This window comes from Pyrgilauda ruficollis, unplaced genomic scaffold (assembly GCF_017590135.1).
Source record: "Pyrgilauda ruficollis isolate IOZ18807 unplaced genomic scaffold, ASM1759013v1 scaffold56, whole genome shotgun sequence".
Taxonomy (NCBI): domain Eukaryota; kingdom Metazoa; phylum Chordata; class Aves; order Passeriformes; family Passeridae; genus Pyrgilauda; species Pyrgilauda ruficollis.
This window is the reverse complement of record NW_024527266.1, coordinates 3,008,524-3,035,869: the sequence shown is the minus strand read 5'-3', so window position 1 is coordinate 3,035,869 and position 27,346 is coordinate 3,008,524. Positions and strand designations below refer to the sequence as shown.

At 55.8% G+C, this 27,346-nt stretch overlaps 2 protein-coding genes across 8 annotated transcripts; both read right to left on the bottom strand.

Moving 5' to 3' along the window:
- Positions 1–560: 560 nt before the first annotated feature.
- LOC121361118 (TRIO and F-actin binding protein) lies at positions 561–19,323 on the bottom strand. 5 transcript variants are annotated; one of them, XM_041481505.1, is made up of 17 exons: positions 18,687–19,323; positions 17,782–17,914; positions 16,435–17,421; positions 16,077–16,172; positions 10,805–10,861; positions 10,387–10,455; positions 9,894–9,983; positions 8,996–9,105; positions 7,991–8,546; positions 7,279–7,389; positions 5,163–5,310; positions 4,552–4,663; positions 3,928–4,087; positions 3,475–3,588; positions 3,095–3,181; positions 2,058–2,215; positions 561–1,369 (listed from the first exon to the last, which is right to left on the bottom strand). In XM_041481505.1, the coding sequence occupies exons 1-16, from the start codon at positions 19,205–19,207 to the stop codon at positions 2,060–2,062; spliced, it is 3,507 nt and encodes a 1,168-aa protein (XP_041337439.1). In that variant the 5' UTR covers positions 19,208–19,323; the 3' UTR covers positions 561–1,369; positions 2,058–2,059. The 5 variants fall into 5 exon arrangements, with proteins under 5 accessions (XP_041337439.1, XP_041337440.1, XP_041337443.1 ...); XM_041481506.1 differs by lacking the exon at positions 16,077–16,172 and having other exon boundaries at positions 18,687–19,320; XM_041481509.1 differs by lacking the exons at positions 16,077–16,172; positions 16,435–17,421; positions 17,782–17,914; positions 18,687–19,323 and adding an exon at positions 14,510–14,846.
- A 44-nt stretch (positions 19,324–19,367) lies between these two features.
- Positions 19,368–27,224, bottom strand: LOC121361125. 3 transcript variants are annotated; one of them, XM_041481524.1, is made up of 6 exons: positions 26,430–27,224; positions 22,110–22,314; positions 20,651–20,784; positions 20,151–20,262; positions 19,723–19,777; positions 19,436–19,634 (listed from the first exon to the last, which is right to left on the bottom strand). In XM_041481524.1, the coding sequence occupies exons 1-5, from the start codon at positions 26,444–26,446 to the stop codon at positions 19,730–19,732; spliced, it is 516 nt and encodes a 171-aa protein (XP_041337458.1). In that variant the 5' UTR covers positions 26,447–27,224; the 3' UTR covers positions 19,436–19,634; positions 19,723–19,729. The 3 variants fall into 3 exon arrangements, with proteins under 3 accessions (XP_041337456.1, XP_041337457.1, XP_041337458.1); XM_041481522.1 differs by lacking the exon at positions 19,723–19,777 and having other exon boundaries at positions 19,368–19,688; XM_041481523.1 differs by lacking the exons at positions 19,723–19,777; positions 26,430–27,224 and adding an exon at positions 23,413–23,469 and having other exon boundaries at positions 19,368–19,688.
- Positions 27,225–27,346: the final 122 nt, after the last annotated feature.

The following is a 27,346-nucleotide window of genomic DNA, read 5'->3' as shown; positions in this document are numbered from 1 at the left end:
TCTTTTCTCTGTAGAACAACAGCTCCTATTTATTTCAGGATGGGGCTGAATGAGTAGTAGTCACCACCAGGTTCTCTGTCCTGACAAAAAAGCAACATGCTTCACACAAAAACCAAAAGGTAGAAAGCATTTATAGTCTCTGTTATCTCCCCAGGATCTCTCTATACTGTTTACTCTGTCAGCAATTTGCAGTGCCATGTACCCTTCCAATGCTGGATTTACTAATGCAGCCCAGGCTCAGCTCTTCCTCCATGAGGCTCAGGGTCACACGGAATTTTGGGAGCAGTGCAGTGAAGCAGATATTTTGTCCCTCAAACGCAAAGGTGGGGCAAACTGCTGGATAACAGCACTGCAAGGCTCCTCTCACCCTCTGGCCAGGGGTGCTCCTGTTGCTTTCCCTCACCAAATCCTGAAGAAAGGAAGCAACTGGTCAGTATACACTAAAACCTCAAAAAAAAAATTACACACACACACACACACACACACACACAAACAAACACACACACAGCCCTCACCACTGGATTAGGGCCACATGGCAAGCCTTCTTCTCAAGGAACACATTTTTCTCAGCGAAAGGGGAAGATTTTATTAAGTTAAAAGTGGAAGGGCACAGCGGAGCAGCAGCAGCTGTCACCTTGGGGAGGTTGGCTCGGGTGGATGCAGTAGCAGCCTCACAGCTCCTCTTCCCCTGAAAGGAGAAGCCCCGTGGCTCTGGGCTCCTGCCAATGCAGGTTCTTGCAGGAGCCAAAAGGGCAGCCACGGAGAGAGAGCTCGGTCATGTGGACTCTTGCCAAGGTGTCCTCTTTCAACCGTCTCAGGCAAGCACAGCCATGGCAGACAGCCCCGGCGGCTCCCTCCTATGGCTTGCGCGTCTTCTCCGCAGGCCCCTGGGGGTGGCACGGGGAGGGGGAGCATGGTCCTTGCCGTACATCCCAGGGGGACCGTGGAGACATTTGGAAGAGAGGGAATATGTGCCAAAGGTGGCTGTGTGTGGCCAGGAGAAATGGGGCTAGGAAAGGGGGAAAAACCAGGTTCTCTTTTTCAGCTTAGAGAAATGCTGGTGATGTAGTAAAATTTTCCTCCTCCTCTTCAACTCCTTTCCATGGGGAAAAAAAATTCCTCTATAAAATATAATTTTCACATATAAAATCCTGAGGAAGGTGCATGTAAGGAGCCAGTCCAAACAATGTGCTCAGGTATGCAGGCAAAAAGGGTTCATCAAAAAAGCTTTGGGAGGGGAGTGAGGAGGTTGGGGGTGTGTGGGACTCCTTGCCAAGGTGGCAACGGATAGGGATTCAACCTCCCTCTCCCCACGAGTGAGGAATGGAGCAAATACAAAACAAGAACAGATAACAAATGTAGAGCAGACCTAGAGAGAGACAAAACCAGACATGGTTTAGAACGATTCCAGTGAACACAGAAATGCCATCCCTTCAGCTCCCTGGGGAGGTGGCTGTCTGGTGCCCTGCTACACTCCCACTCATCTCAGCACCCATCAGCAAGCGCTGGTGGAGCAGGGTGAGCCCAATACAACCAAGAAGCAGAAGCACTCTGGACAACAGGACGCCCCCATTCCTGCCACCCTGCTCCCCCCATCTGCGGCAGAGATGCCTGCAGGTGAGCGTGGGAGAAGGGCTGGGTCTAGTCAGGCCTGCTTTGATGCAGACCTAAAATTATCGTGCTGCGATAGGGAAACCACTTCAAAGGTGAAGGGAGCAGAAACACTGCCTACACAGGACTACCCACACTGTCACCCAAGCCACGGAGCAAAGGCCACTATTTGCCTGGCTCCCACAAGCAGCCTGGTGAGGAGTGATGGGCGCTGGCTGCATCAAGAGCACCATGAAAAGGGAGCTGGAGCCCTTGGGAGGACATCAGGGCCAGCAGGAGTGCCAGCAGTGCAGGCTACGAGGATGCGAGAAGCAGAGAAGGACGAGTTTAAGCTTAAAGTTTCAAAACGGATTGGAGCAGGAGAAACTGGCAGCTTCCAGGGCCCTGCAGCAGCCAGTCTGAGCCACCTGCACCCGCAGGGGATGTGCCAGCATCCCCAGGCTCACCGTTACTTGCTGTTGCACAGCGACTCCTTCTCCTGCAGAGCCGCCATGGCCAGGCGCAGGTGCTCCTTCAGCTGCTCGATCTCTCGCTCCGAGCGCACCTTAATGTGATTCAGCTCTGCATAGACGTCTTGGTATTTCCCTGAGGCAAATCTCTTGTCCTGCCAGGGAAGGCAGAGGGGTCAGGCAGGTTGCAGGGCTCATTTTAGGGAGGGTGGCAGCAAGGTGAGCCCAGAAGGAGAGCCAGCAGGTGAGGAGGGGAGAGCTAGCCTTGGGTTTGAAGCCCATCCCAATCTGGGCTTCAAAATCTAGGCAGAAACCATTCACAAGAGGAGCATGGAGGTATCACTTTGCACACACCAGGCCAGGGAAGAAGGCAGAGACACTGGTCCCACAGCAGCAGGGATGTGCAGCACCAGGTTGAGGAGGTAATGTGGGCTTTAACACAGCTTGTGTGCATGTGGGGCAGCCATATGGGAAACATCACCCCACCAGGAATGCAGGCCACTGAGAGAGCTGGGTGCAGCTGGTTATGTGGCCAAAAACTTATGTGAGTAAGTTATAAACTCCTGGAGCATCACTGAATTCCAAAGTCTCTTTCAGCTTCCCCTTTGGCAGGGGCCTTTGAAAATTCCTCTGAAGGAGCTGCTGCCAGTGGAGGGAGCAGCACACCCAGAAACAGTGCCCAAGGAAACCCATCCACTCAGAGAGGGGACAACTAGAGGAAGCAGAATGCCAGACAGCTTTCATCCAGGTTTCCCACTTGCAAAGGTGGTCTCCTGTCTTGTCCATGCTTATGTGTGCATACATCTGGGGAAATCAGCAGCCCTGTGACTCCTCCCTTGTACAAGGTCAGCCTGTGCCAGTCCGAGCTGTTGGAGCTGCTATGTGCTCTGCTGCCAGCAAGGACAGCACAGGCGACAAGAGGGTTTGTCTCGAGCATCCCATCAAACCCAGCCTGACCCTGCTGATACACAGCCCTGCTGCTTCCCTGCCTTCCCTCTCCTGCTCTTTCCCAATTGCTCCCAGAAAACACCGACCTTTTGCATCATCTGCAGCTCCTCCCGGAGGCACTGCACCTCCTTCTTTACGTACTGGAGCTCATTCTCCTTCACCCGCAGCAGCACCTGGGCCAGAGAAGGGGGAGAGGAACCAGAGGTGACTCAAGAGCCACCGCCTCGGAAAGGCCGGCAGGCCCTGGCGCAAGCGCAGCGGTGGAAAAGGAAGGAAGGGCCAGAAGGGCTGGGGCAGGAAACGGCGCAAGCAGCTTGAGAGAGCAGCGGAGAGGAGCCTTGCGCTCTGCTTCCTGCACCTCTCCATCCGTCACCCCCTCCCACTTGCTCCAAGCCAAAGCCATCAAGAGGAGACTCCCAGGACAGGCAGGGATGGAGGAGCGGGGCAGCCAGGGGGACCCCTGTACCTCCAGCTCGCAGGAACTCCGCTCGTTGTTGTGCGCAGCGCGGTCCCCAGAGCCCCGTGATGAAATAAAGCTTCGCAGCTTCCCGATCTCGTCCGAGAGGCGGGTCTGCAGCTCCTGCAGGCAAAGCCAAAAGATGTCAGAGTAGCCATGGCACAGAGCTCTCACTGTCCTGACCATTCCATCTCCTTGGCAGACCTTGTTCAGCTTAGAGACCATGTTGTAAGCCCCCGTCCATAGATAATGGCAGCATCTGCATCCAGCAGAACACACTCGCCATATTTAACGCCACAGTTGAGATGGCCTCTAACTCTTAATAGTTTTATTTCTGATGATAAAATCTCAGAAGGGATGAAATATGAACAAACAGGGGAGTTTTAACAGAGGGGCTGTGCTGTGTGAAGGAGGAACATGCTCCAATGCTCCTCTCTGCTGGCAGGAAAGCCCTTCTCTTGCCTGATTTTTCTGGAGAAGGTCCTTCCCCTCCTGCTGACAGCGCTCCAGTATCTGCTCCCGCTCTTCTGCCTTCTGGGTGAGCTCCCCGATTTCCAGGCACTTTTGGGAATACTGCTCAGAAAGCACCTGCAGTTCCCGCTTCAGCGACTCCACATCCAACCTGCCAAAGAGGCACCAGCTCATCGCAGCCCCAAAACCCTTGCCAGCTCCTGGCCCCTGGCACTGCCCTCCCCCTGCCATGGCCAGTCTCTGCCCACATCAGTCATTAGCACAAGACACTGTTCCCTGTGAACCCGAGCTTCAGTTCCTGCACTCCTGCACATGAGCATGGTGCTTCTTGGAGCTCCGAGCCATGCAGAAGAAACGGAGGAGCTTTCCACAAAGAAAATAGAGGGGAAATAACTATAGGCATGAGGGAGGTGCTATAGGGCAAAAAGCCAAGCAGGGGACAAACTTCACATCCCTACAGCTGCAGCAGCCCTGGGAGCCACTACTGGGCTCTGAGGAGGAAGCGGGGGAAGTGGCAGGAGGAGAAGCCCAGGACTAGAGCTGCAGATGGAGTGTGGTGACAGCGGCACAAGGCAGCATCATTGGGCAAGGGGAGTGACAGAGATGCTTTCTTACTGGTGCTGCTTCTGGAGGGCTTCTGGGAGCGAGCTGCATTGCTGGAAGCTCCGTGTCCTGCCCAGCTCCTTATTCATTTCCTCTCGGTGGGCTTTCTTCAGTGCCTCAATGGCTGCAGAGGGGGACAGTGAGAAATGGGGGATCAGGCTGTGCCAGCTTCATGGAAAACACACCGGAGAACTGGCTAAGCTCTCACCACTGCAGGTTCCCAGATGCCTCTCTGCAGATTCCCCCTCTTCCCTTTCTTCCCTCAGGGTGTTCCCCACCATCTCCACACTCCAGGATAATCACGCTGCCAAGGGGACTGACACAGGGCACTGTGGGAGCTCTCTACCATTTGTGCCTTGCCTACCTACAAGAAAGTGCTGGTCCTCTCCCACCCATCCAGAGGCATGACCCCATTTCCTTCAGTATCTTTACCACCCCACCTCCACCAGTGCCACAGGAGCGAGAAGCACCAAAGCTCGTGCTCCAAGAGCGCCAGCCTCACACCAGTACAGTCGACAGTGTGGCTCCAGATGACTGGGGCGTCTGGCTTCTGGCAGGAGACATTTGGGGAGCGGCAGGAGGGACCCAGCTGAGCAGGGGCACAGCGTGGTGTTTGCTCCTACCTGCTGCCGTAGCCGCTGCCTCCTCTGCCAGGAGCCGCTCCTTCTCCTGCCGCAGCCGCTCCAGCTCCCGCTGGTGGTGCCTCTGCAGCTCCTCCATCACTTGCTGGTGGGATGACTCCATCTCAGCCAGGCTGCGCTCACAGGCCTCCTGTTGTGAGGAGGAAAGGAGGTGTGAGAGACCAGAAGAGAAGGAGGAAGGGCTTGGTCCAGGACAGACACCTGGCTCCAAGTCCAGGGACATTTTGAAAGAAGTGAGACTACTTCCCAGGAGGGTCTTGTCCTTCTGAAAGTGAGGTGGCACTTTAATCACTGAACACAACCATTTTACAGGGATACACATCTTGCAACTCCCCTTTGTGCTTTACAGAGGAAGAATGTTCCTGTAGCTCTTAAAACTAAAGCAAGACAGGAACATCCCTCTTGGTCCAAGAGCTGGGAATAACATGCCCAACACCACAGTCCCAACCCTACACCAGGCTGCACTGCCTGGCTGGAAGAGATCAACAGTGGGAACTGCATCTCAGTATCTGCCTTTTAAATGAAGCTGCACCCCCTGGAATCAATGAAAACTGAGCCTCCTCTCCTGAAAAGTGACACCCTGCACTACCCTGAGACATGATGGAGGCTGCCAAAGAGCCCTCCCCACAGCCTAGCGGTTAGGGATCCTCCTCACACAGCTCTCCCTCCTTTCTCATGGTTCTGAGACCAAGGGGATGGTTCTTTCTATGCTGAGTGCTATGATTAACTCGAGCTAGAGCAAAGCAAAGAGGTTCCCACCTTGGCACTACGCCTTCACTCCTCCTCCACATGCTGGCAGTGCCTCCCTGAGCCTCTGAGGAAGGATTTGTTCACCAACAAACCATGTCATTATGATTAACAGCCTGGGCCTCAAGGACATCAGCAGAGAGCTAAGACATCATCACATCCCCCAACAGCTCCTTGCCATCTGAGGACTAAGGCTCATACAAAAGACACTGGAACACATTGTGTGAATGCAAACCCTTCCTGGCTACTCCTCTCTGCTGTGATGAGGGGAGCTAGGAAGCTTCACAGAACAACACAGGAAAAGGTGAGGAATCAATCTGGTGATCTATCCAGGGACCAGCTGCAACCCTTGGCAGACAGAGAGAGTGAATCCTTTGGGGAAAGGCCAAGTTTGGTCTCAGATGTGAAATGTTGTCTTTTTGAGCCAAGTTATTAGGAAGATAAAGAAGTTCCTCCCCACTGCTTTTGCTTTTTTTTTTTTTTTTGGACCATAAAGAGGCCTGTAAGCTGTAAATATTAAATCACGATAACACAGAGTCTGGTAAGTGTCTGGGCTGGGTACTACAAGGCTTGTGGGTTTCTTTATCTGTGCTAGGTACAGCCAACGCTGTGGAACAGACTTCACCAGCCCCAGTTTCCTGCCCTGCCACCCCCCTCTGCCCCGGTATCTTCCAGCACATAAGGCCCATCCTGAAAATCCCACTCTATGGTCAAACGGCAGCCTCCACACAGGAAATCCCTGCGGGATGTGACCCTGCTTGCTTTGGATCAGTCCATGAGAGGGGAAAATAAATAAACAGAGAGAAGTGAGAGGATGAAGCATGAGCAAATTCTGCTTTGCTGGCTCTCCCACATGCTGTCCCAGCAAACGAATGGGCTGTGCTGTCAAAGTGACCTTCAGGGCTGGGGCTGTCCCCAGGGACTGGCTGACTGACTGACTGCTTCTAACAAGACACGTGCGAGCCCCAGTTAGCAAGAACCACATGTGGTGAGCACCAAACCACCAGGGAATGACCAGAGGCTCAGCAGGAAGCTGCTGACGCCCTCCTGAGCCGGGGGATGGCTCACCCCACAGCCCAGGACAGCATCGTGCCCACATGTAAAGCAGGACACAGATCCTGCACCTCTTCCCAAATTATCCTTCTCTCCCTTTATAACCCTGGCCCCTTTAAGGCCAGGCAACATGCATCAGCCTTTATGTAATTAACATTGATTACAAATGGGCCCAGTTAGGGTCACCATGGCAACCCAATGATTAGCGATAACTGCTCGGCAATAAGCTGTGTGCCAGAACTTCCCAGTTTGGTACTGGGAGTGACCCCCCAAGCCCCAGGCCCGGCACTCTACTCACCTGTGAGATGTACCCTCGGGGCACATGGCTGTCCCCCTGGGATTTTGCTGCCTCCCGAAGGCTCTCGTTTCTGGCCCGGCAGGACTCCAGCTGTGCCCGCAGTGACTGGATCTGTGCCAGGGAGGACAGAGAAAGATCTTCAGCCAAGGGTGGAAAAGTGCCATGGCCTGACCAATGTGCCACATCCAAACCCTGGGCTTAGGGATGGGGAGGACAACACATGGCCAGTGGAGGCCTCTGCTTCCCCAGCAGCCTGCCAAGAGACCACACTGGCAAAGTCAGCCCCAGCCTGCTTAGTGCCAGCAAGGAAGGGAAGACACATCCCAGCTTTCAGAGGGGGATCCATGCTGGAGGAAACCACCACAGCATGGCTCCTTTCAAAGGCTGGCAGGTGAAGAGCTTGCAGGCTTGGGAATAGCCAGAGAAGAAAGGCTGTGAATGTACTCCCAGGAAACATAGATTCCACACAAGTAGTGCCAGCAAATAAATTATCCTGGACCAAAACATGCTCTGGGGAACCTCTGCAGGTGTGTGAGAGCTGGCCTCTGGCCTTGCATTACCAGGTTCCAAAAGCTTCCATGCACTTGAGGAGCCAGAAAGAACCTACATCTCCCTGCACCTCTGCCTTGCTCTTCTGCAGAGCCTCCTGTAGCCAAGCACCACATTAAGGGGCCATCAGAATCCCAGAGATTCAGAGGAGCGATGCTCTTACCTCCTTTTTCAGCGCCTCATTGGTGTCTCCCTGGCCCCCCTTGCTCTGGTTCAGCAGTGTTGTCAAGGGCACCCGCCGCAAGTCCTTCAAGGGCAGGCGCTCCAGCTCCAGCCACTTCTTCTCTATCTCCTCGTTCAGACGGATCCGCTGGTCCTCCGAAAGTGGAGGAGTGGGGAGGTCCTGCTCCCCGGCCTTGCGGGAAGGGTCCCCTGCTGGGCCATCGCTGTTGGGGACCCTGCCATCGGGGGTCTCGAACCACTTCCGCCTCTCCTCTGAACGCATGGCCAGATCCCGCTCCAGCTCCTCATACCTGGGAGTTCGGTCGGAGACCTTCAAGCTCCCTTTCGTCCTCTGCAGGGAGCCCTGATTTCCAGGGTCTTGTGGCAAGGGAGACAGCTCCACATAGTCAAAGGCATGTCGCTGCCCCTCCGCCTTCCAGTGACTGCCCTTCGAGCTCCCCTCGGAGCCTGAGCCCGGCCGCTGCTGCTCCTCCGTCCGGAGTGAGCCTTTCTGGGGAACACAGTTACGGAAGTTCTCCTTGTCACAGTCAGGGAGTCTGAAAGCAGAGCAGGAACTGGTGAAGGAGAGGCACCGTGTGGGAAAGGATGCCAGCAGAGGCACTGCCAGCTGCTCAAGGCTCAGACCCTCACTCAGCCCAGCCTTACAAAACCACACCCTGAGTGCAGAGCTGGGCCTGTTGCACCCCATCCCTCAGGGAAATGGATTTCTCCACCAGGAAGCAAGGATCCATCCTGGTTGCAGCTATGCTGGTGGAGAAACTAGTCTAAACTTATGTGGTGAGGCAAAAAGCAGGTACAAGGAAGGGAGCCATCAGGCTCTCAACCCCTGTCACTGGCTGGTGTAACCAAACCACTTTCAGAAGGAGCAGAGGGCAGGGATGCTCTGGGACTGGTGAGATTTCCAGAGGGACCTTCCTTGCCTCTGCCAGTCAGGGTAGAGGGACAGCAAGGGAGCAGAGGACAAGCAGCACTTGGCAGCTCTTACTTGGTGACGTCTGGAGCACTGACTGGGCGCACATTCTTCCTCAGGGCCTCGATCCAGTTGCGCCGGATGCCAGAGGTCATCGCTGACAGGGTGAAGACGGCATCCTTTGTCTGCAACAGGGAGGTGACAGAGGCCCTGTCAGCACCCAGGGGATGTGCAGCAGCTCCCTCTTGCTCCCTGAGACCCACAGCCACTTGCATACACCTGTGCTGGGCTGTTAGAAAGGCCACCCTCTCTCAGGCTCTTGGGGCAGGTGGAGAGGTGGCAGGGGTGTTGGAAGTGGATCCTTCATGAGACCATCTCCAAGCAAAGGCAAAAGAAACCTTAGCACACTGGGCCAAACATGCACGGGTGCAATCCAGTTGTTCAGGTGCCAGCACGGGTGTACAGCAGCAGGGAAACCCAGACCATGAAGTGCCCATCCCTGCACACCCACAGAAATAACATTTCTCATGCTGCCTTAGCAGCCACTTCCTGCTGCTACAACAAATAGCCAAGGACAGAACCGTACTGCGGCTGGATCCAGGGTACAGGTTGTCACTCAGAGCATGGTCAGCCAGGTTACATCGAGATCTGCAGTGCTCACCACTCCCCCCTGCAGCTGTGGAAAAGTTGCCTTGGCCAACACACTGAGACACTCCTGGCATTTAGCTTGGCTCCTGGACTGCCTCCAGCACAGCCTTCAACCAGCCCTGCAAAGCCTCCTCCTCCTCCTTCCTTCCTTTGCAGGCAGGCAGCCCTGATGTCCCAGAGCACTGTCACCCATGTGTCAAAAAAACAACCTTGGGCCACCAAGTTGCCACAAGATCTGTACGAATTGCCTCTCAGCATCTCAGCACAGGAGGGAGCACACATTCCCACCCCATGTCCCTCGGTGCCGCTGCTGCCGGACACTCACGTGTATCTGGAAGCCGTAGTTGCGCTGCACCGCGAACTCCGTCACATCCGTGCAGGAACGGAGGTCGATTTCTCCGTCAAGGTCATCAGCCTGCAAGCAGAGCCACCCGCTAGGACATCAGTGCGCAGCCAGCTTTGAAAAAGGCTACCTCTGCCTTCATCCCACGGTTCCCTAGGAGCCAGGCTCAGGTCTTTGGGAACCAGGCCCAGTTCCCCAGCCCAGCATGGGCTGCCAGCAGCATGGATGGAGAGCATCCCACATACCCAGCCACAGGACCAGCCCTTCTCCCCAACTCCCTCCACTGACAGTCCCCCCAGACTTTGCCACCCTGCCTTCATCCTCTTCATCACCCCTTGGCAAAGAACAGCTTGGCACCTCAGCCATCCTACAGGAGGACATGGTGCTGCTGCTTGTCCCTGGTCACGCCAGAGCTGTGCTCCTCTGCCCTGGCCAGGAAGGAAGGAAGGGCTGGTGAAAGGCCGGCCATGCTTACCTCCTCTGCGTTCGAGTCCCGGTAATACCTCAGGCTCGAGTCGGTCAGCACGAACCAATGTTTCTTCCACTGCAGGCGCATCGGGCAGGGGGAGGGAAGGGAAAAGACAGGAGGAAAATGGATAGGCAGTTACCAGGGAAAGCGGAGGAACAAGGAGGGACGCTCTGCACTATGACCTCTCGGCCTTCTCTTCCCCCTCCTCCCTCCCAGATCCCCCTCGTGATCCTCAGCTGGGAGAGAGGCACTCGATGAACCTCTGTGTCCACACACCAAGCAAGGCACCTCCACCAAAAGTTTCCCACTGCCTTTCCCAGCAGGAGATACCTCAGTAAACAAGGAGGAAGGAAATCAGCTGGCTCACCAGGGCTCTCCAGCAGCAGGGGATAGGGGAAGAGGAAGACTCTCATCTGAGGCTTACCTCTCCAGGCTCGTCCAGGATGGACATCCATCCCTTCTTGAAATTGAGAAGATCCGGCTGGAAAAAAAACAGAGAATTACTGTCTTGGAGTGACCCACAAAAGGGCTTTCCATGCCACTGGTGGAAGGTGAGTCCCCTGTGGCCAAACAAAAATGGGAATAGCCTTTTAGGAAACTCATGGGGCTATGCAACCCTATGGCAAAAGAAAACTGGGCATAGCTCTCAGCAGCAGTCATTCCTGTAAGAGGAAGCAGGAGATAAGGGAAGAGGTTCAAAAAAAGTAAAGGAAAATATGCAGCAAAGAGGTTTCCACAAGGTGCCTCAGAGGTATTTATTCAGAGAGGGGGAGGCAGGGACAAGGAGAGTGGGCAGAAGGGAGTGCTCCACCACCACCAATGGGGCTTGCCTCAGAGATGGAGACAAAGCCACAAAGAACCAGACACGCCTTGTCCCAACCCTAGCTGTCCATGCCCCAGAGCTACGTCCCTCTGGTAACTTCACCACCAATCATTTATTAAAAACATAGTAGCTCAGCTCTCACCAAAAACCTACAGGAGGCAATTCAACAGCTGTGAAAACACGTTGACTTTAAACGATGTGCCCCAGGGTAGAGTTGAAGTCAGTGCCTGATCCTCTCCCCTCTCCCTCCAAGGTTCAACCCTTTCTGAGATTCTGAGAGTTTTTCTCTTACCCAGTTCTGTCTGCTCCCCCCCACCTACAGAGTCTGCCCTCTGCCCAGCCACAGCTACAGAAGATAAGAATGAAGAGAATTTCACCCAGATTACCCTGTGCCACAAAGAAGTTTCCACGCACTCTCTACCTCCTCCTAACCTCATGTCGCTGCTGCAGCATCCCAACCAGTTTATCTTCTTCCCAAGGTGGAGCACCAGAGAGCTGACTCAGGGGAACCTCTCTCCCTAGCTTTGGCCCCAGCCAAACAGGCTCGAGCTAGTCCCTCCTCCCACCCCTGCCAGCTCCCAGGAAGTTGCACCATCAAAGAATTCAGTCCAACGCCTCTTCTCCCATGGAAGTCAGTTTGCCAACCTGCCCCTTCTCAGGCAGCCGAACCAGGCAGGGACAGAGTTGGAGAAGCCACGGTACCAGAGCTGGACCTCCCAGAGGTCCAGCACCAAACCTGCCAGTCCTGTGCAAGCCACCAGCAGTCCCTACACGTCACAACCACCAGCTGAGACGGAGCTGGAGAGAAGGAGGTGGCTCAGCAGCCGACGGCCACTCTACATCCCCAGAACAAGCCCAGTGGCCAGCCACACTGCCCCACAAGCCCAGCTCCCTGGCTGTACAGCCAGGCCAAGCCTTTCCCTGCTTTCATCTCCCTGAGCTGCTGCTCGTGGGTTACACCCAAGGTTATGGGGCGGCAAGAGCAGAGTATGTGCCGGCCCACCCTGGCGCTCTGGCTATTGGTTCAAGCAGGAGCAAGGAGTCCTGCCAAGGGGAGGTCACCGCCTGCTGCAGCTTCAGGCCTGGCCAGAAGCATCCGGCAGTCCTGAGCTCCCTGGGAAGGGAGGGAAACCAGAGCGAAAGGACGTGGGGGGCTCCCAAACCTCATCTGCTGCTGAAGTGACAGGCACTGCTGGCAGCCAGGAGACAAGGGGGATTTATGCACCTGCATCAACCCAGATCTATGGTGGCTCCATTGTTGCCCTGAGAAAGCACCCCAAAAATTAATTCTTTCTCTGCGGCAGCAGCTCCACCCTTTTTCCCGTTATTCCTTCCAGTCCGGTGACTTAAGCTCCAGCTCTGAATTCAGAGTGGTGAGAGGGAAGGAAAGGAGACAAAACATCAAAGTACAACCAGCCCCCTCCTGGGACGCACGTGCGCTCAACAGAAGAGAAAGAGATGGGCAGGCTCCATGGAGGCAGAAAAACAATACAGGGAGACAGTGGGACTGTTGTACAGATCAGCTGGGTCTCATCTTATTGAGGATTTACAATCCCAAAGAATTAGGTGCCAAAATAATTAATATTAATGGGATGCATGCCGCTGGAAAAACTGCCATGAAGTCCTGCCAAAACTGCTGCCCCCAGTGCAGTCCTGGGGCCAGAAAATCCCCCTGGAGGGCTTTTCCCAAGCAGGCAAACTGCACAGGGTTTCTGCCTTCCCTGCCAGCCTTAGACACAAAGCTGCAGCTCTACAGAATTGTCTTGGAACTATTCTTGTCATAGCGGAGTCAGCGCCATAAGTAAAGGCCTCAGTCTATACACAAAGTGCTTAAAGCCACTTTTCTTACCTTCCCCACAACCAAAATCAGTTTCCTCACCCAGCATAAAAGCTGAGATGAGTGTGGAGCTCAAACAGAACCCCTCATCCAGAGGAAACAGCCCAGCAGTGGGAGGAGGAAACATCCAGGAAAGCCGAGCTGCTGGGAGAGATCCGGGTGCCAGAGATGCAATGATGTGGCAGGATGCACCCCCGGCAGAACGCGCGGCCCTGCAGCTCGGGGCTGCGGAGGGCTTGGGAGGTGGTGGCAGTGATTTTGCCCAGTTGCATCCATACCCTTCAAAGTTTTATGTTCAGCCCCACAGCTGGCCAGGGAAAGGCACTGGAGGGGCTCTCAGGTAGCTGGGGACATAGGTGATTTCTGGAAAGACTGGCTTGCAACAGCAGGTTAAGGAGCGGCTGCTGCCTGCTCTGGTTGAAGAAGGGCTACAGGGAAGGTGATAACAGTCTGTAAGTATCCGAAGAATGTAAACACCAAAGAAGGAAAAGGGACAGGGTGGGAGCAAAGGAATTGCTCCCGGGTGGTACTGAGGCGCCAGGATGGAGAAGTGGAGGAGAAGAGGCTGCAGGAGGCTGAGAAAGCTCAGTGTCCAAGCAGGATAGTCAGGTGTGTCCTTTCATCACCAGCCTTTGTCATCAACCTGCCTCCTGCTCTTCCCAAAATCTCCTGAGCAGTGTAGGCTCTGAGGCACTGCTTCCTCCCACCTTCGGGAGATGGTGCAAGGGGCTCTCAAGCCTCCCGGAAAGCACAATGTCTCCTCTCCTCTAAAAAGGGAACCCACTTCATAAGGCGCGGGCCTCAGGCCAAAACACAAAGCAAAACCGCTCCAGCTCAGCTGGGCGAAAGCAAAATCACTCCCAGCCCGAGCACACATGCAGCTCCCGAATCTACACGTGCAGTGAGAAGAGCCAGCGACGACGGGCTCTCCCTTTCCCACCGCCCCCGTGCGAAACGCCGGCGGGCACAGCCCAGCCTGTCACCTCCCTTACCCCGCTCGCTCGCGGCCGGCAGCCGCCTGCACCAAGGAAGGTTCGCCCCAGGGGTGGGATGCTCCCTGCCCCAAACCGCATCTGTTTCCCACAGGGAGCCGGAGCTCCCCACGCCCGGGGGAGCACCAATTTCGCATCCGACTGCGGTCATAGGTGCGCTGAGCTGGCCTGGCCTCAGCCCGGTCCACGCTCACGCCTATCGGGGTGGGTGGTGCCCACCGGGGCCGAAGCGCCCACGGGGAGCTCTGGGGGGACCCCGGCGGTGATGGGGAAGGGGACCAAGGAAGAACCGCCACAGGGGTTCTCGAGAGAGGGGGCACAGTTCCCCGGGGAGCTGCGGCTCCAGAGAGCCCCGCAGGCGGCGGCTGACAGCTGGGGTCCCCCGCCCCCTCCCAGCCCCGGGCTGTCCCCCGGGCTCCGCAGGAGGAGTCCCCGCGATCACGGCCCGCCAAGCCCGAACCCCAAATCCCGACTCACCGTCATGGCGGGGGCGCCGCGGCCGGCGGGGCCGGGGCCGGGGTCGCGGCGGGGCCGGGCGCTGGCAGCCAGGGCGGCGGGGCGGCTTCAGCGCCCGGGCGGCTGCCACGGCTCCACCATGCCCGCTCCGCCGCCCGCCCGCGATCCCCGCGCGCCTCTTTCTTTTTTCTTTCTTTTCTTTTTTTTTAAGAAGAAAAAAAGAAAAGGAAAAGGAAAGGAGGGGGGGAAAAAAGAAAACCACCCCAAAAAACTTTTCTTTCCTCCCCCCAGAACTTCCTGGGAGGACCCGGGCAGGCCAATGGCAGCCGCCGCCGCCGCCCCGACCGCCCGCAGCCAATGGAGCCGCCGGGGCGGGCGAGGCCGCCGGTCCGCACGGAAAGGGGCGGTGGCCCCGGGGCGTTGTGGACGGGACGGGACGGGGGCGATGCTGGGGCTGAGCCGTGTCCCTTTCCCGCCTCGCTGGCCCGGGAAAGGTGAAGCCCTGGGAGGGACGGGTTCAGCCGCTGCTGCCCCGGGAAGGGACTGCCGGGAGCCCAGCCCTTACCCAGGCAGGGTTTGCTCCCAGGCTGGGATTTTTCGAAGACAGGGGTTTCCAGCAGTGCACACAATGGAGTCCTCGCCTTGGAGCCTGGGGCCGCTCGGTTTTATCCAGCGAACTGAACCTCTCTGGGCTCATGGCAGGGGTGGTAGGAGGTCACAGGGAGTGTCCCAGTGCCCCTGGAAAGCCATGCCGCTGGGAATTGCTAGAGAGGGTCCCAAAGGAAAAGGGGAGAGGGGCTGTGCATCACAATATGCCAGGCTCTACTGTGCAATCACACCAAGGTGATGCTTCTTGCTGCAAGGCAAAGGGAAGGTGCCAGAGCTCAGTGCTGAAGAAACCTGGCACAGCTGGGGCGATCTGGCCCGGTTGTACAGGGTGAGTTCAGGGCTTTGGGCTCCTCTCTGGCCTGATGCAGGGAAGTGAGGGAGAGGATGTCACCCGTTTCGAGTTTCAGAGGCCTTTGACAGCCTCTTTCCTGGCTGCAGTTTGTCCTTGTATAAAGAACAAAGGCAGGTCCTAGCAGAGGATGACCTGGCTGAGATGACTGATGTGCGCAGAGGGGGACAGAGGCAGGAACTTGTGTGCAGCTGCCAGCTACATGGGCTCCTGGAATACTTCCTGCAGCCCCCCATAGCTCCTGCAATGCCACTTTGCAGGAGTGCCAACACAATACACGGTATCTTCTTTCACACCACTAAAGCCCACTTCATCCCTGTAAAACCCTCGGTGCCATCATAGCACTGGCCAATAATAAAGCAGAGGAAAGCAGCTGTACTGAGACTTTAGTCCCAGGTCTACTGTTTGCCCTTCTCTGGCTTTATAAAAAGGCTCTGTGCTTCAGTTTCCCTACCTGAGAAATGGGTGAAGGACAAAGTGAAGGGGAATGTTGGTGAGCACAGCGTTCAGGACATCAGGGGAAGGCAGCACCATGCTCAGATCAAGTGCTGGAGACCTAGGTCCTGCCCTCAGTGACCCCCAGAGAAGGGCAGCTGCCCTTTCTCACGATACCCAGGGCCTGGCCCCTACCTTGTTGCACTTCTTACTGGCATTCAAATGTGGCTGCGGGCTTCCTGAGGAGCCAGTGCTGCTTTGTGATGGGAAGGTGCTTCCACCCAGCTGGGGCTGCAGGGGAGAAAGCAGGAGCTGAAGCCATTGGGGTTCAGTCCTTACCTCAGTTTCCTAGATCTGAGCATCCATCTCCTGGCGTGAGGCAGGGAAGAAAGCATCTTCCCTCCCCCCAGTGCCAGGCAGTTTCCCTGGAGAAGCAGAGGATCCGAGGGAATCAGGGTGCACATAATTGCAACCCAGTGGACCCACCCAGTTTGTGCTTGCCAGTTTTAGGCCTTGCAGGGTCCCCATCACCTCCGGCTCCTGCCCTACTCACATGGTAAATGAGAAGACTCTTCTTCCCCGAGTCAGTTTCCAATGGCTTCTCAGGGCTGTGTGTATCTCGTGCGTGCTCGGGACCCTTCCAGTCCTCCTCCAGATGCTGTACTGGACTCTCAGGCCTTTTCCAGCTGTCATCCGGCCGTAGTCCCACATCCAGACATCTAGCAGGATTTTTCCAGTCCCTTTCCAGCTGGCGCATCACATCTGCATGGCACACGGGCATCTCTTGGCGCTTCCAGTCCTTCTCCCACGCCTGTGCTTGGTGGGCATCCCCCCGGCCCCTCCAGTCCTGCTCCAGTGGTCGTGTTGGGCTTGTGGGGCGCAGGGGCTTGCCCTGGCCTTTCCAGTCACTGTTGGTGCCCTTTGTGGGCTGGGAGGAGGTCAGCTTTTCCCGGAGGCTCTGCCAGCTGCATTCCGATGGCTTCCTGGGCCCTGCTAGGTGCGGCGGCTCCCCCGGCTTCACTCGTTGCCTCTCTGCCCCCCGCACCAAGCTGGGAGGGGAGATCTCCTTTTGGCTTTTCCTCGTGCTCTCTGTACGCCTCCCAGGACTGAGGGCCCGTGGTGGTGGTGGCCCTGCCCGGCTCAGCCTGACGTTATCTGAGCCCTTCCCAGCACCTGTGGGGTGCAGGGAGTCCCCTCGGCTCTTCTTCTCCAGTGCTTGCCGTATACCCCCTGCTTGCCAGGTGGCTCGGCCCCTGTCAGAGTTTGGGGGGCGGGCAGGCTCCCCTCGGCTTCTCCAGCTTCTCTCAGTGCGACAGGGAGGGTTCACGGGCTCCCCTGCTCTCCTCTCCGGCCTGCGGGATGGGCTTGCGGAGCGTGGGCTCCGGCTGCCTCTCTCCAGCAGCCAGCTAGGGCTGGCAGGGCGTGGGGAGTCCCCCCTGGTCCTGATGGCCTTCTCGGGGTGCCGAGCTGGGCTGGGGGAACGCCGGGGCTCCTTGGGGTCTCTGCTGCGCTGCTCGAGCTGCCAGGAGAGTCGCTGAGCCTGGGTCACAGGGGAGAGAGAGCAGGGATCCTCTTAAAGAAGCGCCAATGAGCAGGACAAGATGGGATTAGGGCTGGCAGGTGATTTGGTTAAATGGTTCCCCAGAGAGCAGTTGCATTCCTGTGCATGGAGCCAGTCCACACTGTAGAGAAGCCTCTTGCACCCAAAGGGTGAAAGGGCTGCTGCATTTTAAGAGCCAAGGGTCCCAGTCCATGACAGAGGGAGATCTGGGATTAAAGGGAAGAGGGAGAAGGAGAATGAAATAGAGAAGCACATGGCAGAAGAAGAGGAAAATGTGACAGGAAAAAGCAACTCAGCTTGCAGAGCTGGATGAGGTCCTGCTGTGCAGCCAAGCCTCACCTCCCTGGGCAGGTTGGGGCTGGACCGCCTCCGAGTTAGGTGGCCTTTGCTGGGTGGCACCGGCGTCTTGCCATCGAGCCGCTCCACACGGCCCTCCTCCAGAGCCTGGAAGGCCTCCAGTGTCTCTGATTTCCTGTGGGCACACACAATTGTTCCAGCTGCCACCCTGCTCAGCTTGGAAGCAGAACCACTGCAAACCCTGCTCCACCTTAGCCTGACCCCACCGACCTGCACCTGCCCCAGACACCGTGAGTGCTGTAGCCTCTCTCTGTCTCCACCAACCACCTCCGCTTTCATATCCTGCTGCCTCACCCGTGTCTTCTTCACACTATTCCTCAAGCTTCCCTCCATCTTCACATCCCACCCACTTGCCCAGGATACTTTTACATTCCCTCTTTATGACCCCTCCTGCCCTGTGCTACCAGTACTGGAGTCACTCTCGCTCCTCCAGCTAAAGCCTAAACAGCTACTGGGTACTTCTTGGCATCCCCTATCATTTCCTTAGTGCCTCCTACAGTGAATGTGGAATCCCTGGGGAGCTATTGGTGCTTGGATTGGGGAACACCTCTTTCCTGGCCCTTTTACCGTGGGGAGCCCTGCTTTGCAGCACGTCTTGCAGCTTCCAGGTGGCTGTGAGGATGAGAAAGGTGGGCTGCTCCTTTCCAGCAGTGCAGCTTAGCTCCACCTTTCCAACAGCCTCAGCTGCCCGTGTGCTGCAATGGAGGAGGCTCTGAGCCTAGATTCAACCCTTGCTTTGAGGGAAACTTAAGCACAGCTGAAAGCTGAGCTCTGCCATCTAGCCCTGCCTTCCTCCTGAAGAACGGCAATTCGGGAGGGGGCCCCCCCAACAGCATGGAAGGGCAATCCCCTGCCTCTGACCACTGAGGAGTCCCGTTACTTCTCACCTGCGTTCACATCCAAATATCCTCTCCACCTCCACTCGGCCAGGGCTGAGTGTCCGGGAACCACAGCGGTCAGCAGCGTCCCGCTGCCCGAGGCGCTTGGGCTTGGGCAGGTCTGCCAGCACCGTGTACTCCTGCCTCTCCAGCCCGTGCCGTGCCTCTGCTCCCCCACCGTGCCCATGGAACTCCCGGAGCCGTGGGCCAGAGAGGGACCCGCTGCCACCCAGCAGGTTGCTGCGGGCCGGCGGGGAGCCGGCCGGGGCGCGCGGCAGGGTGGATGCCCAGGGAGGGTCTGTTTTTCGGTGCTTTGGCCAGCTCTCCTCGGGCTTCTGGCTGGCAGGACGGCGCTCTGGGACGGGGAGAAGGCCGTTACTGGGGGAGGCGCGAGCGACGCGGGATGCCACCACGTCCACGGCAAAGCAGGTCTTCGGAGGAGAGCTAGAAATGGTCCAGGAGGGCAGAGATAAAACCCAGACTCCCTCGAGGCAGGGTGGGAGCACTGGAACACTTCGAGCCGAGGACATGCCAAACCATGCAGATAGAGAGCACCCGAGACGCCCACGGTTCGCAGACAGCACACATACAGATGGACTCTCACACGGTGCCCATGGATGTGTTGAACACTTCCTGGGACCAGAATTAGATAAAGAGATGCTAAACCTAAACAGAGATCTGCCTTGAACCTCAGAGACCCTTGGGTGGAAAGCAAACCAGAACCAGGATCTCACACAGGAGCAAACCAAGAGTACCTGCTTTCAGTGGACAGATTTCTTTCCTAAAGCCCTGGGCTTCAGTTCTCACCCAGGATCCAGAGGGAACAGGCTGAGCCCACCTGGGGCTGTCTGCCTGTGGGGCTCGTGACCGCACCTCCTCCTTATGGCCCAAGTAGCTCATCATGTCCCGTTTGCCTGATCCCAAAGTGTTGTCCCACAGCCGGGTCATTTCCCCTTCCTGGGAGACAAGATAGGGCAGATCTCTGCAATGGGGACTAGTAGCTTCTGTGGGCTGGAAGGAGGTAAGAGTATATATGAAAACTTACAGCCCGTTCAGCTCAAAGCTGCTGGTAAAAAGGAACCCGAAAAGGAGCTCTGTATCTGTAAGATGATGCCAGACCAATGATGGCAAGAAACAACATAGAAAAGTCCACATGGGAGTATCCAAGAGCAAATCTCATGAGCTCTTTAGGGGGAGAGCCTCCATTGTGGGAACTAAGAGTCTCAGCTGATCCCCCCTTAGAATCACAGAATATCTCAAGTTTTAAGGGACCCATAAGGATCATCAAATCCACCTCCCTGCACATGATGGGCTCTTTCTTGCATCTGCCCAAGGCAGGAGAGCCAGAGGGGCAAATTCAACATGCCTGTGTGCCCAGGAACCTGCTGAATGGGCCCAGCAAAAGCGGCATTGAAGGGCCAAGGGAGCTGGGGAGACCAAAATAACCCAAACCACCAGAGATCCCCATCTCACCCTGGCAAGCGTGGAGTTGGCTTCAGCACAGGCGCTGGGGTCGGTGCCAGTTTCTCTGTGCTCGCCCTCAGCTCCGGGGCTGAGTGGGGGATATCGCCTGCTCTCGTGCCAGCTGTGGGGCAGGGAGAGAGGACAGCTGGTGGTCACCACAGCCCACAGAGCTCAGGGGCGAGTGACAGCACTGGCAGCCCAAGCCACACTGACTCAGTCTCTACTGGATGGGCAGAGGCTGGCAGATCCTGAGACCACCATCCTTGCTCTGGAGGGAATGAGGATGAAGAAGACTCTTTCAGGGGCCCCCTGACCTCTCCAGGGTCAGCCCAGAGGAATGGTTAGAGGGCATGGCACAGGGGTTTCTCAGACCTTTTTCCAGGCACCAGTGTGCAGAGCATCAGGAAAAAGGCAGCTGATTTCCCCCTGCTTGGCTTCCCGCTCCCCCTCCTCCGTTCTTCCCCCCGAAGGGGCCTGCTGGAGCAGCAGGGCTCCCGGCTGGTACTCACCGCTCCGTGCCCTCCGCCGGGCCCACACACACGTATACCTCGCACTGCGGGGCTAAAATATGGAGGGAGTCCCAGGGCTCTCCTGGGGCTGCGTCGCTGCAGGCATCTCGCCCTGTGACCTCCGTGCCATGATCCTGCGAGGAAAAAGGGGTGCAATGGTGCTGTCAGCGTGCCAAGGATGAGGATGGAGGCTGCCCCTTGGAAATGCCTGCTCCTTCTACCTCCTCTGAGAGCAGCCTGGCCTCCAGGGCTCTTGATATCTCTCCCAGCCCACCGTTGAGATTTTTCTCCTACACCGAGGCCAGGGAGGCCCAGCACGCTCCTATTTGATGCTGAATGCTGCGGACATCCCAGAGACTGCATGTGTGCATGAGGGGTCAGGGAATCTGCCCCCCCATGTCGGCACTGATGCTGCTGGTAGCTGCTCTCCCTCACCAGCAGGATAGCTCAGGGAGAGGCAGTGGAGCCGAGAGGAAGGAAGATTTTTGCAGAAAAGGCTGTAGTCCCAGCCTCTGCCTCTCTCTGTCAGGGCTTGCAGGCGTCTCAGCATCCTCCCTGGCCCCCGTTACCTGCGGGGCTTATGAGCAGCAGTGGGGGAGGCTCCGGGGAGCCGGCTGTCTGCGCCGCCTTCCCTCCAGCGTCTCGCCTGCACCCGGATTCACTCAGAGCTGACAGCTCTGAGCAGATCGAGGGTGAAGGGCTGAGGTAACCTTAGAGGGCCCAAGGCCAGGAGGAGAGGGGGAGAGGGTGAGAGAGAGAGGGAGGCTCATTACTATTTCATCATCCCCGGCCAGTCGCTCCTGGAGGACGTCAAACAACACGAAACCCTCTGTGAACATGAAGCCAGCTGCTGCCCAGTCAGAGACAGCCAAGTACCTTGTGTGTCCAGTCCTGTCCCAAAGCATCATGTCAGATCAAGGTATCTGGAGCACAAAACCCCATGAGATTTACCCCTCTCCTGCCTTCTCCACTGGGAGCATCTTGCTGAAGCTGCCTCAGGGACAGAACAGAGCCCTGGCCCCAAGCCAACAGCTGAGGCCATAGAGAATCGACCAGGACTGTATTTAAGGTGAGGCAAAGCTGTAAATGCCAGCAAGCGTCAAGCAGAGATTAATACAGGGCGGGTCCCTGCTCTGCCAGGCTCCAGTTCCCTCCTTGTAGCTTTGCATCTGTGACACCCCTGCTTTCCCTTCCAGGGAAAGGCTATCAAGCCCCTTGCATCCAGTGTCCAGCACTTCCCTGCTCAGCTTGGTTCCCAGATTTGGTACGGCACAGTTAAATGAAGCATTCTTGTGCCTGGAAAGGGATGCCTCATAGAGATTTTCCCCACCAAGAAATCTAGAAATCATGGCTGAGCCTTTGTCTTAAGGATTTCTATCTCTAAAAAGGCAGGTGCAGTCCCAGTAAAGAGGCCCTTAATGAAGTGTCCATAGCCTGCAGGTGGGATGGAGGAGCTCACCTGGACAGCATGCTGGTGAGCCCCTGCGGCTCGGAAACAGTGCTGGCACAGGCTCTTTGCAAATATGTTGGCTTCAAAGTTCATGCAAGGCACGTCATCCACTGAACCAGACATTGTGCATAGCAGGGACGAAGATCTTTGGCTGATGGGCTGCTGGCAGGGGCCAGCCAGGAGAAAAAGGAGGAAGGAACAGCAGCAGAAGAAGCTGTGGAAGCAGGAATGTTATTTCCAGACTGAAGTTTGCTGCTCCCAACTGTCAATAGTGGAATCAAAGGGAACCCAGGTACAAGGTGATCCATAGAAATACAGGTAATAAAAGAATGTCTCTAGCAGAGACCTCTTTTAGAAGGGGCACTGCTCTCTGAAATGACTGCTGACTCTCCTCTGTTTGGCAGTCCTTGTGAACAGAGGGAATGATGCACATGCCCTGCTATTTTGTTTGATGGAAGTGTTCTTTCTCCCTTAAAAACCACAAAAACTAAACCATTCTTCTTAATTATGTTGGTCATAAAGGGATGGCTCTAAGCAGTTTAGGAAATCTGGAAACCCACTGAGACTCTTGTTAATCCTGCTAAAATTTTCAGACCTGTAGGACAGCGGACTGCAAAACTGAAGGGTAACAAGCATTGCTAGCACAACAGCTGGGATCCACATTTCTGTTCTGTTTTCTTGCAAGCATCCTGCCCACCATAACCTCCTCTGTCCTGCAAGATTTGAGAGTGAGTCCTCAGATTTGAGAATGTGATCTGAGCTGGGAGGGTTCTGCCTAATTTTCCTGGAGGGGGCACCAACAGAAGGACAGGAAATCAGACCAGCATCTGAGAGGTGAACATGCCACTGGTGCCGTAAACATGGACATTTGAGTCAGAGCAGCTGATCAAGGCTACGGCTGCTCCTCAAAACAACGAAGGCCAAACGTCACTGCCAAAACAAAGCTATAACTTTTGTTTGTCAGTGCACCCATTTTCAGTACAGCAAGTTGCACTAGGTGCCAGCCTTGCAGCATCCTTCCTCACACTGGGGCATGTTTGCTTTACTTGTTCACACAAAATGCTTGACAGGAGCCTAAGCACTCCCCTGCCAGGGATGCAGCACAAAACACGCCAACATCGCTGCCCGCCACTGCCCATGGACTGCCACCCGTGGCTGGAACCCCTGGTACCCCACGGCCTGATGGGCAAATCATCACTCCCCACATCCCTTGGGGCCTGCTGTCAGGATAACGCTGCGATCCCCAGGGCCTCTGGCATGCATGCAGCCGGTCGTGCTCAGTGCTCCCAGTAGCTCCCAGTATCCCCAGTACCTCGGCTTCCCCACGGCTCCCGGCACCTCGCCGCCCGCCGCGCTCCCCCCTCAATGAAGCTCGCCGTGGGAACGGCGGGGCGCGCGGCCCCGCCCCCTCCCCTCTGATTGGCCGCCGCCGGGCAGTGATTTGAATACCGCCTCCTGATTGGGCGGCGGCGGCGCGCGGCCATGGCGCCCCCGGCGCGGGCTCCCACGTGTCGCGGGCAGCGGGCGAGCGGCGGGGCTGGGCCCGGGCAGCGGCAGCGGCAGCGGCAGGGGCAGCGGGGCCGCCCCCTCGATGGGCAAATCATCACTCCCCACATCCCTTGGGGCCTGCTGTCAGGATAACGCTGCGATCCCCAGGGCCTCTGGCATGCATGCAGCCGGTCGTGCTCAGTGCTCCCAGTAGCTCCCAGTATCCCCAGTACCTCGGCTTCCCCACGGCTCCCGGCACCTCGCCGCCCGCCGCGCTCCCCCCTCAATGAAGCTCGCCGTGGGAACGGCGGGGCGCGCGGCCCCGCCCCCTCCCCTCTGATTGGCCGCCGCCGGGCAGTGATTTGAATACCGCCTCCTGATTGGGCGGCGGCGGCGCGCGGCCATGGCGCCCCCGGCGCGGGCTCCCACGTGTCGCGGGCAGCGGGCGAGCGGCGGGGCTGGGCCCGGGCAGCGGCAGCGGCAGCGGCAGCGGCTCGGCCTCTGCCCTCCCCAGGGACCGCCCCACCGCCTGCCCAGGGGCTGCCCGCTGCTCCTCCGGGGCAGCACCCCAAGAGTTAGTTATCCCGAAGCTGAAACAGATGCCAAACGCCACCGTGTCCCAGCACAGCTCCAACAGCAGGTCATGCCTGCCCACAGCACTCAGAGAGATTTGACTAACGTGGGCTTTACCTACCAAGAACAAGCCCTGCCTGCCTGACCCTCGCTATTTCTAGCAGAACGCCCTTAAAATCTGTCCTCCACTGCTCCTTCTACAATTCAAACTCCTTCTCTTCCCGATGCTGGTAACAGTTACAAAAAATTCAATTTCAATTTTTGTTCATTCATTAGGGGCAGTCTGCAATCCACCCCTCAAACCTATCTATCTCACACAACCCATTATTCAGCTCCCTTTTAGTCCCTGAAAGTTCTCATCACTCTTCCAGTAATTTTTTTCCTCGAGTTCGTTTCTGGAACACAGCGCTGGAAGCAGCGGTGTGACTGTACTGAGTACAGCCTTGAGCTTGATACACGACAAAAGCAATAACTACAGTGCACTGATTATCACACAGCTCATGCACACACTCCCATTCCTCCCTTTTGCTGTGCTCCAATTTCCCCGCAACTGTCTGATCTTTTTGGCTCCCAGTCTGCTTTTGATCCTCTGTAATCCCAATTATATTTTTGTATGTGTATGTGTGTGTAACTGCAGCCTAGCCAGTGAAAGCCATCAGGCATGGCAGTCCCAGTGTGGCAGTCCCAGTGTGGCAGCCCATGTCAAAGCCCTGCATCTCTGTGCCAGCCTGGGGCATGTGCACATCAATGTGCAGGCGCCCGATGTGACCTCACTGCAAAGCCACATGCGAAACGCCTGTGGAAAAGGGGCTTCACAGGGAGCTGCTGGTCTCTGCTTTTCCTTTACGGAGCAGCAACTGCACTAGCATGTTCATTTTTGCAAGTACCTTATATTTTTCAAGTACCTTACATTTGGAAGCAGCCTCCTCCTGAGCAGCTAAGAGGAGGAAGAAACCCCAAAATGCTCAAACCCATCTTGAAAACAACTGGAAGCAGCAAAGAAGAATTTTAAGCCAGAGTCTGGTATGAACTGTGACATGTCTGGCAAACACTTCACTCACTGACTTGTGTGCGAAAACTCATATCCTCACTTCAATATATCCAGGGGTAGCCTGACTGTATACCCTGTGCATAACAAAAGCAACAGACTAGGGCTGAGTCAGTAATTCACATTACAGAATAAAGCTTTAATCAATCAAATGGAGAAATCAATAGTGTAGTGAACAATCCTGATGGTTAATGCTGCATAGGAAATAACAGTTCTGTTCTCAGTTTTTCCATACTTTTTTTTTTTTTTTTAATTTGAAAACTCATTTTCTAGCAGGAACTGAAAGATTTCAGTGTGGAAGGGGCTGTTGGAGACTTCAGCTGACACTTGAGAAAGGCTCAAAAATGTTACTAGGCCAGGGAAACAGCAAACTAAAAGTGAGATTCTTCTAGATCACCTGGCAGCAAAATGACAAAAACTGAAGCCACTCTTAGCACCTCATCCGGAATACAATGAGGTCATCCAGCTCTGTCCCAGCTACAATGCCAGGCTGCTACGGCTGGGGAAGGGAACTGAGCCACATTCCACACTCCAGCAGATTTCTCAAACAGATAGTATATTTCTTTTACAGTGGCCATCCCAGCTCCAGAGCAAACTCCTCGGGTGAGGAAGCATACAGGTCACCTTCTGCCCACAGTCACACCACAAGGCACTACGTCCTGGAGGGAAGGGAAAGCTGCTGCATGATCCAGACTAAGGACGTCACCCTGTCCTCTAGCTTTGAGCTGCAGTGTCCTCGGTGTGATACACCTCTCCAAACAGAACTTCCCTCTCCTTATCGCCTTCATCCCTCTCAAACCCACCAAGAACAGAATGCTCTAGAGCATGTAACTCCCAAACCAGAACAAGAAATAATTTATACTCCACACACAGGACCTCTTGGATACTTTGGCTGAGATCCAGTTCAGTCCAGTTGTGTTTTTGCAGCTTTGAAACACCCAAGAACCCCAGGTGAGACAGGTGGATAGGTAAGCTCACCCATCAAATCCCATGACCTTTCTGGAGCGGTCTTTAAGACAGCGTTAAAAGGTGAGGTGAGAAAACCACACACACACCTTAATAATGTGACTGAGTTTATTCTGTGTTAGTGCTCAAGAACTCAGCCCAGGGTGGGACTCTGAATCCAAGCATACAAGACACCAGTGATAACAGTGTCCACTTCCTCAGCAATTACCTTCTTCAGAAGGGAAAGGGAAGTGCAAGAGGACCCCATTCCTTACCACAACACGTGTGTCATGCGCTGCCTGGCTCTCTCCAGAAGCCTCCCTCTAGCAGAAATTGTGCTGCTGCTGTCAGTGTTGAGATCACACCCTCCTCCTTAACACACTGTGGAGAACAGCTCTGTGTGCACACCCTACAAGGAACGATGGAGAGATACATCAGGCTGGTGCCATTCACTTTAGTGGCTGGTGGCCGTCAGCATTGTTCTGATGTTCCTCCATGCAGCCTCAGGCACTGCTTTACTCTTTTCTCTCCCATTTCTGGCATGAGGAATCTATTTACTTGCCCATTGCTGGGTTGCAAATTTTTCTGGTGTGGGTTTTGGACACACAGGCCTTTTCTTTCTTTGTCATTTCCTTTTCAGTGCACACATGGCATGGGAGGAGGCTTGGCTGACAGAGGCAGAATACTCCAGGACAGAGGCCAGCATACTGCCTGGGCTCACTCTCCTCCTCAGAGGATTCACTCACAGTTTTGCCACGGATATTCCTAAATCCCTACCATACAATTTTTTTTCTTCCCCTGCTGAGGGCAACCACAGTAAAAAACATACACCGAGGTCCTAAGAAGAAAGGCAATTAGCTGCTAATAACTGCAGCAACCCTGAGGTAAAGGACAAGGGCAGCCCGTGCCACTCCCACCCGGAGAGGGCCACACACACACAGCAAGGGCATTAGGGCATTTCATACTCCCCTGAGCTATCGCAGTTACGATCGGCATATTCAGCAGACAATGGAATGAGCCATTCCTGCTCTAGCTGGCTCTGCCTTGCCACAGAAATAGCTCCTAGCTATTCCATTTTCCAAGCACCAGTGGATTTCAATATCCTTTAAACACCAGGAATTACCTCCCCCACTCTCCAGTTGGTACTGGCGTTAGCATAGCTTCCACTATGCTTCAAATAAGTCACAGATTT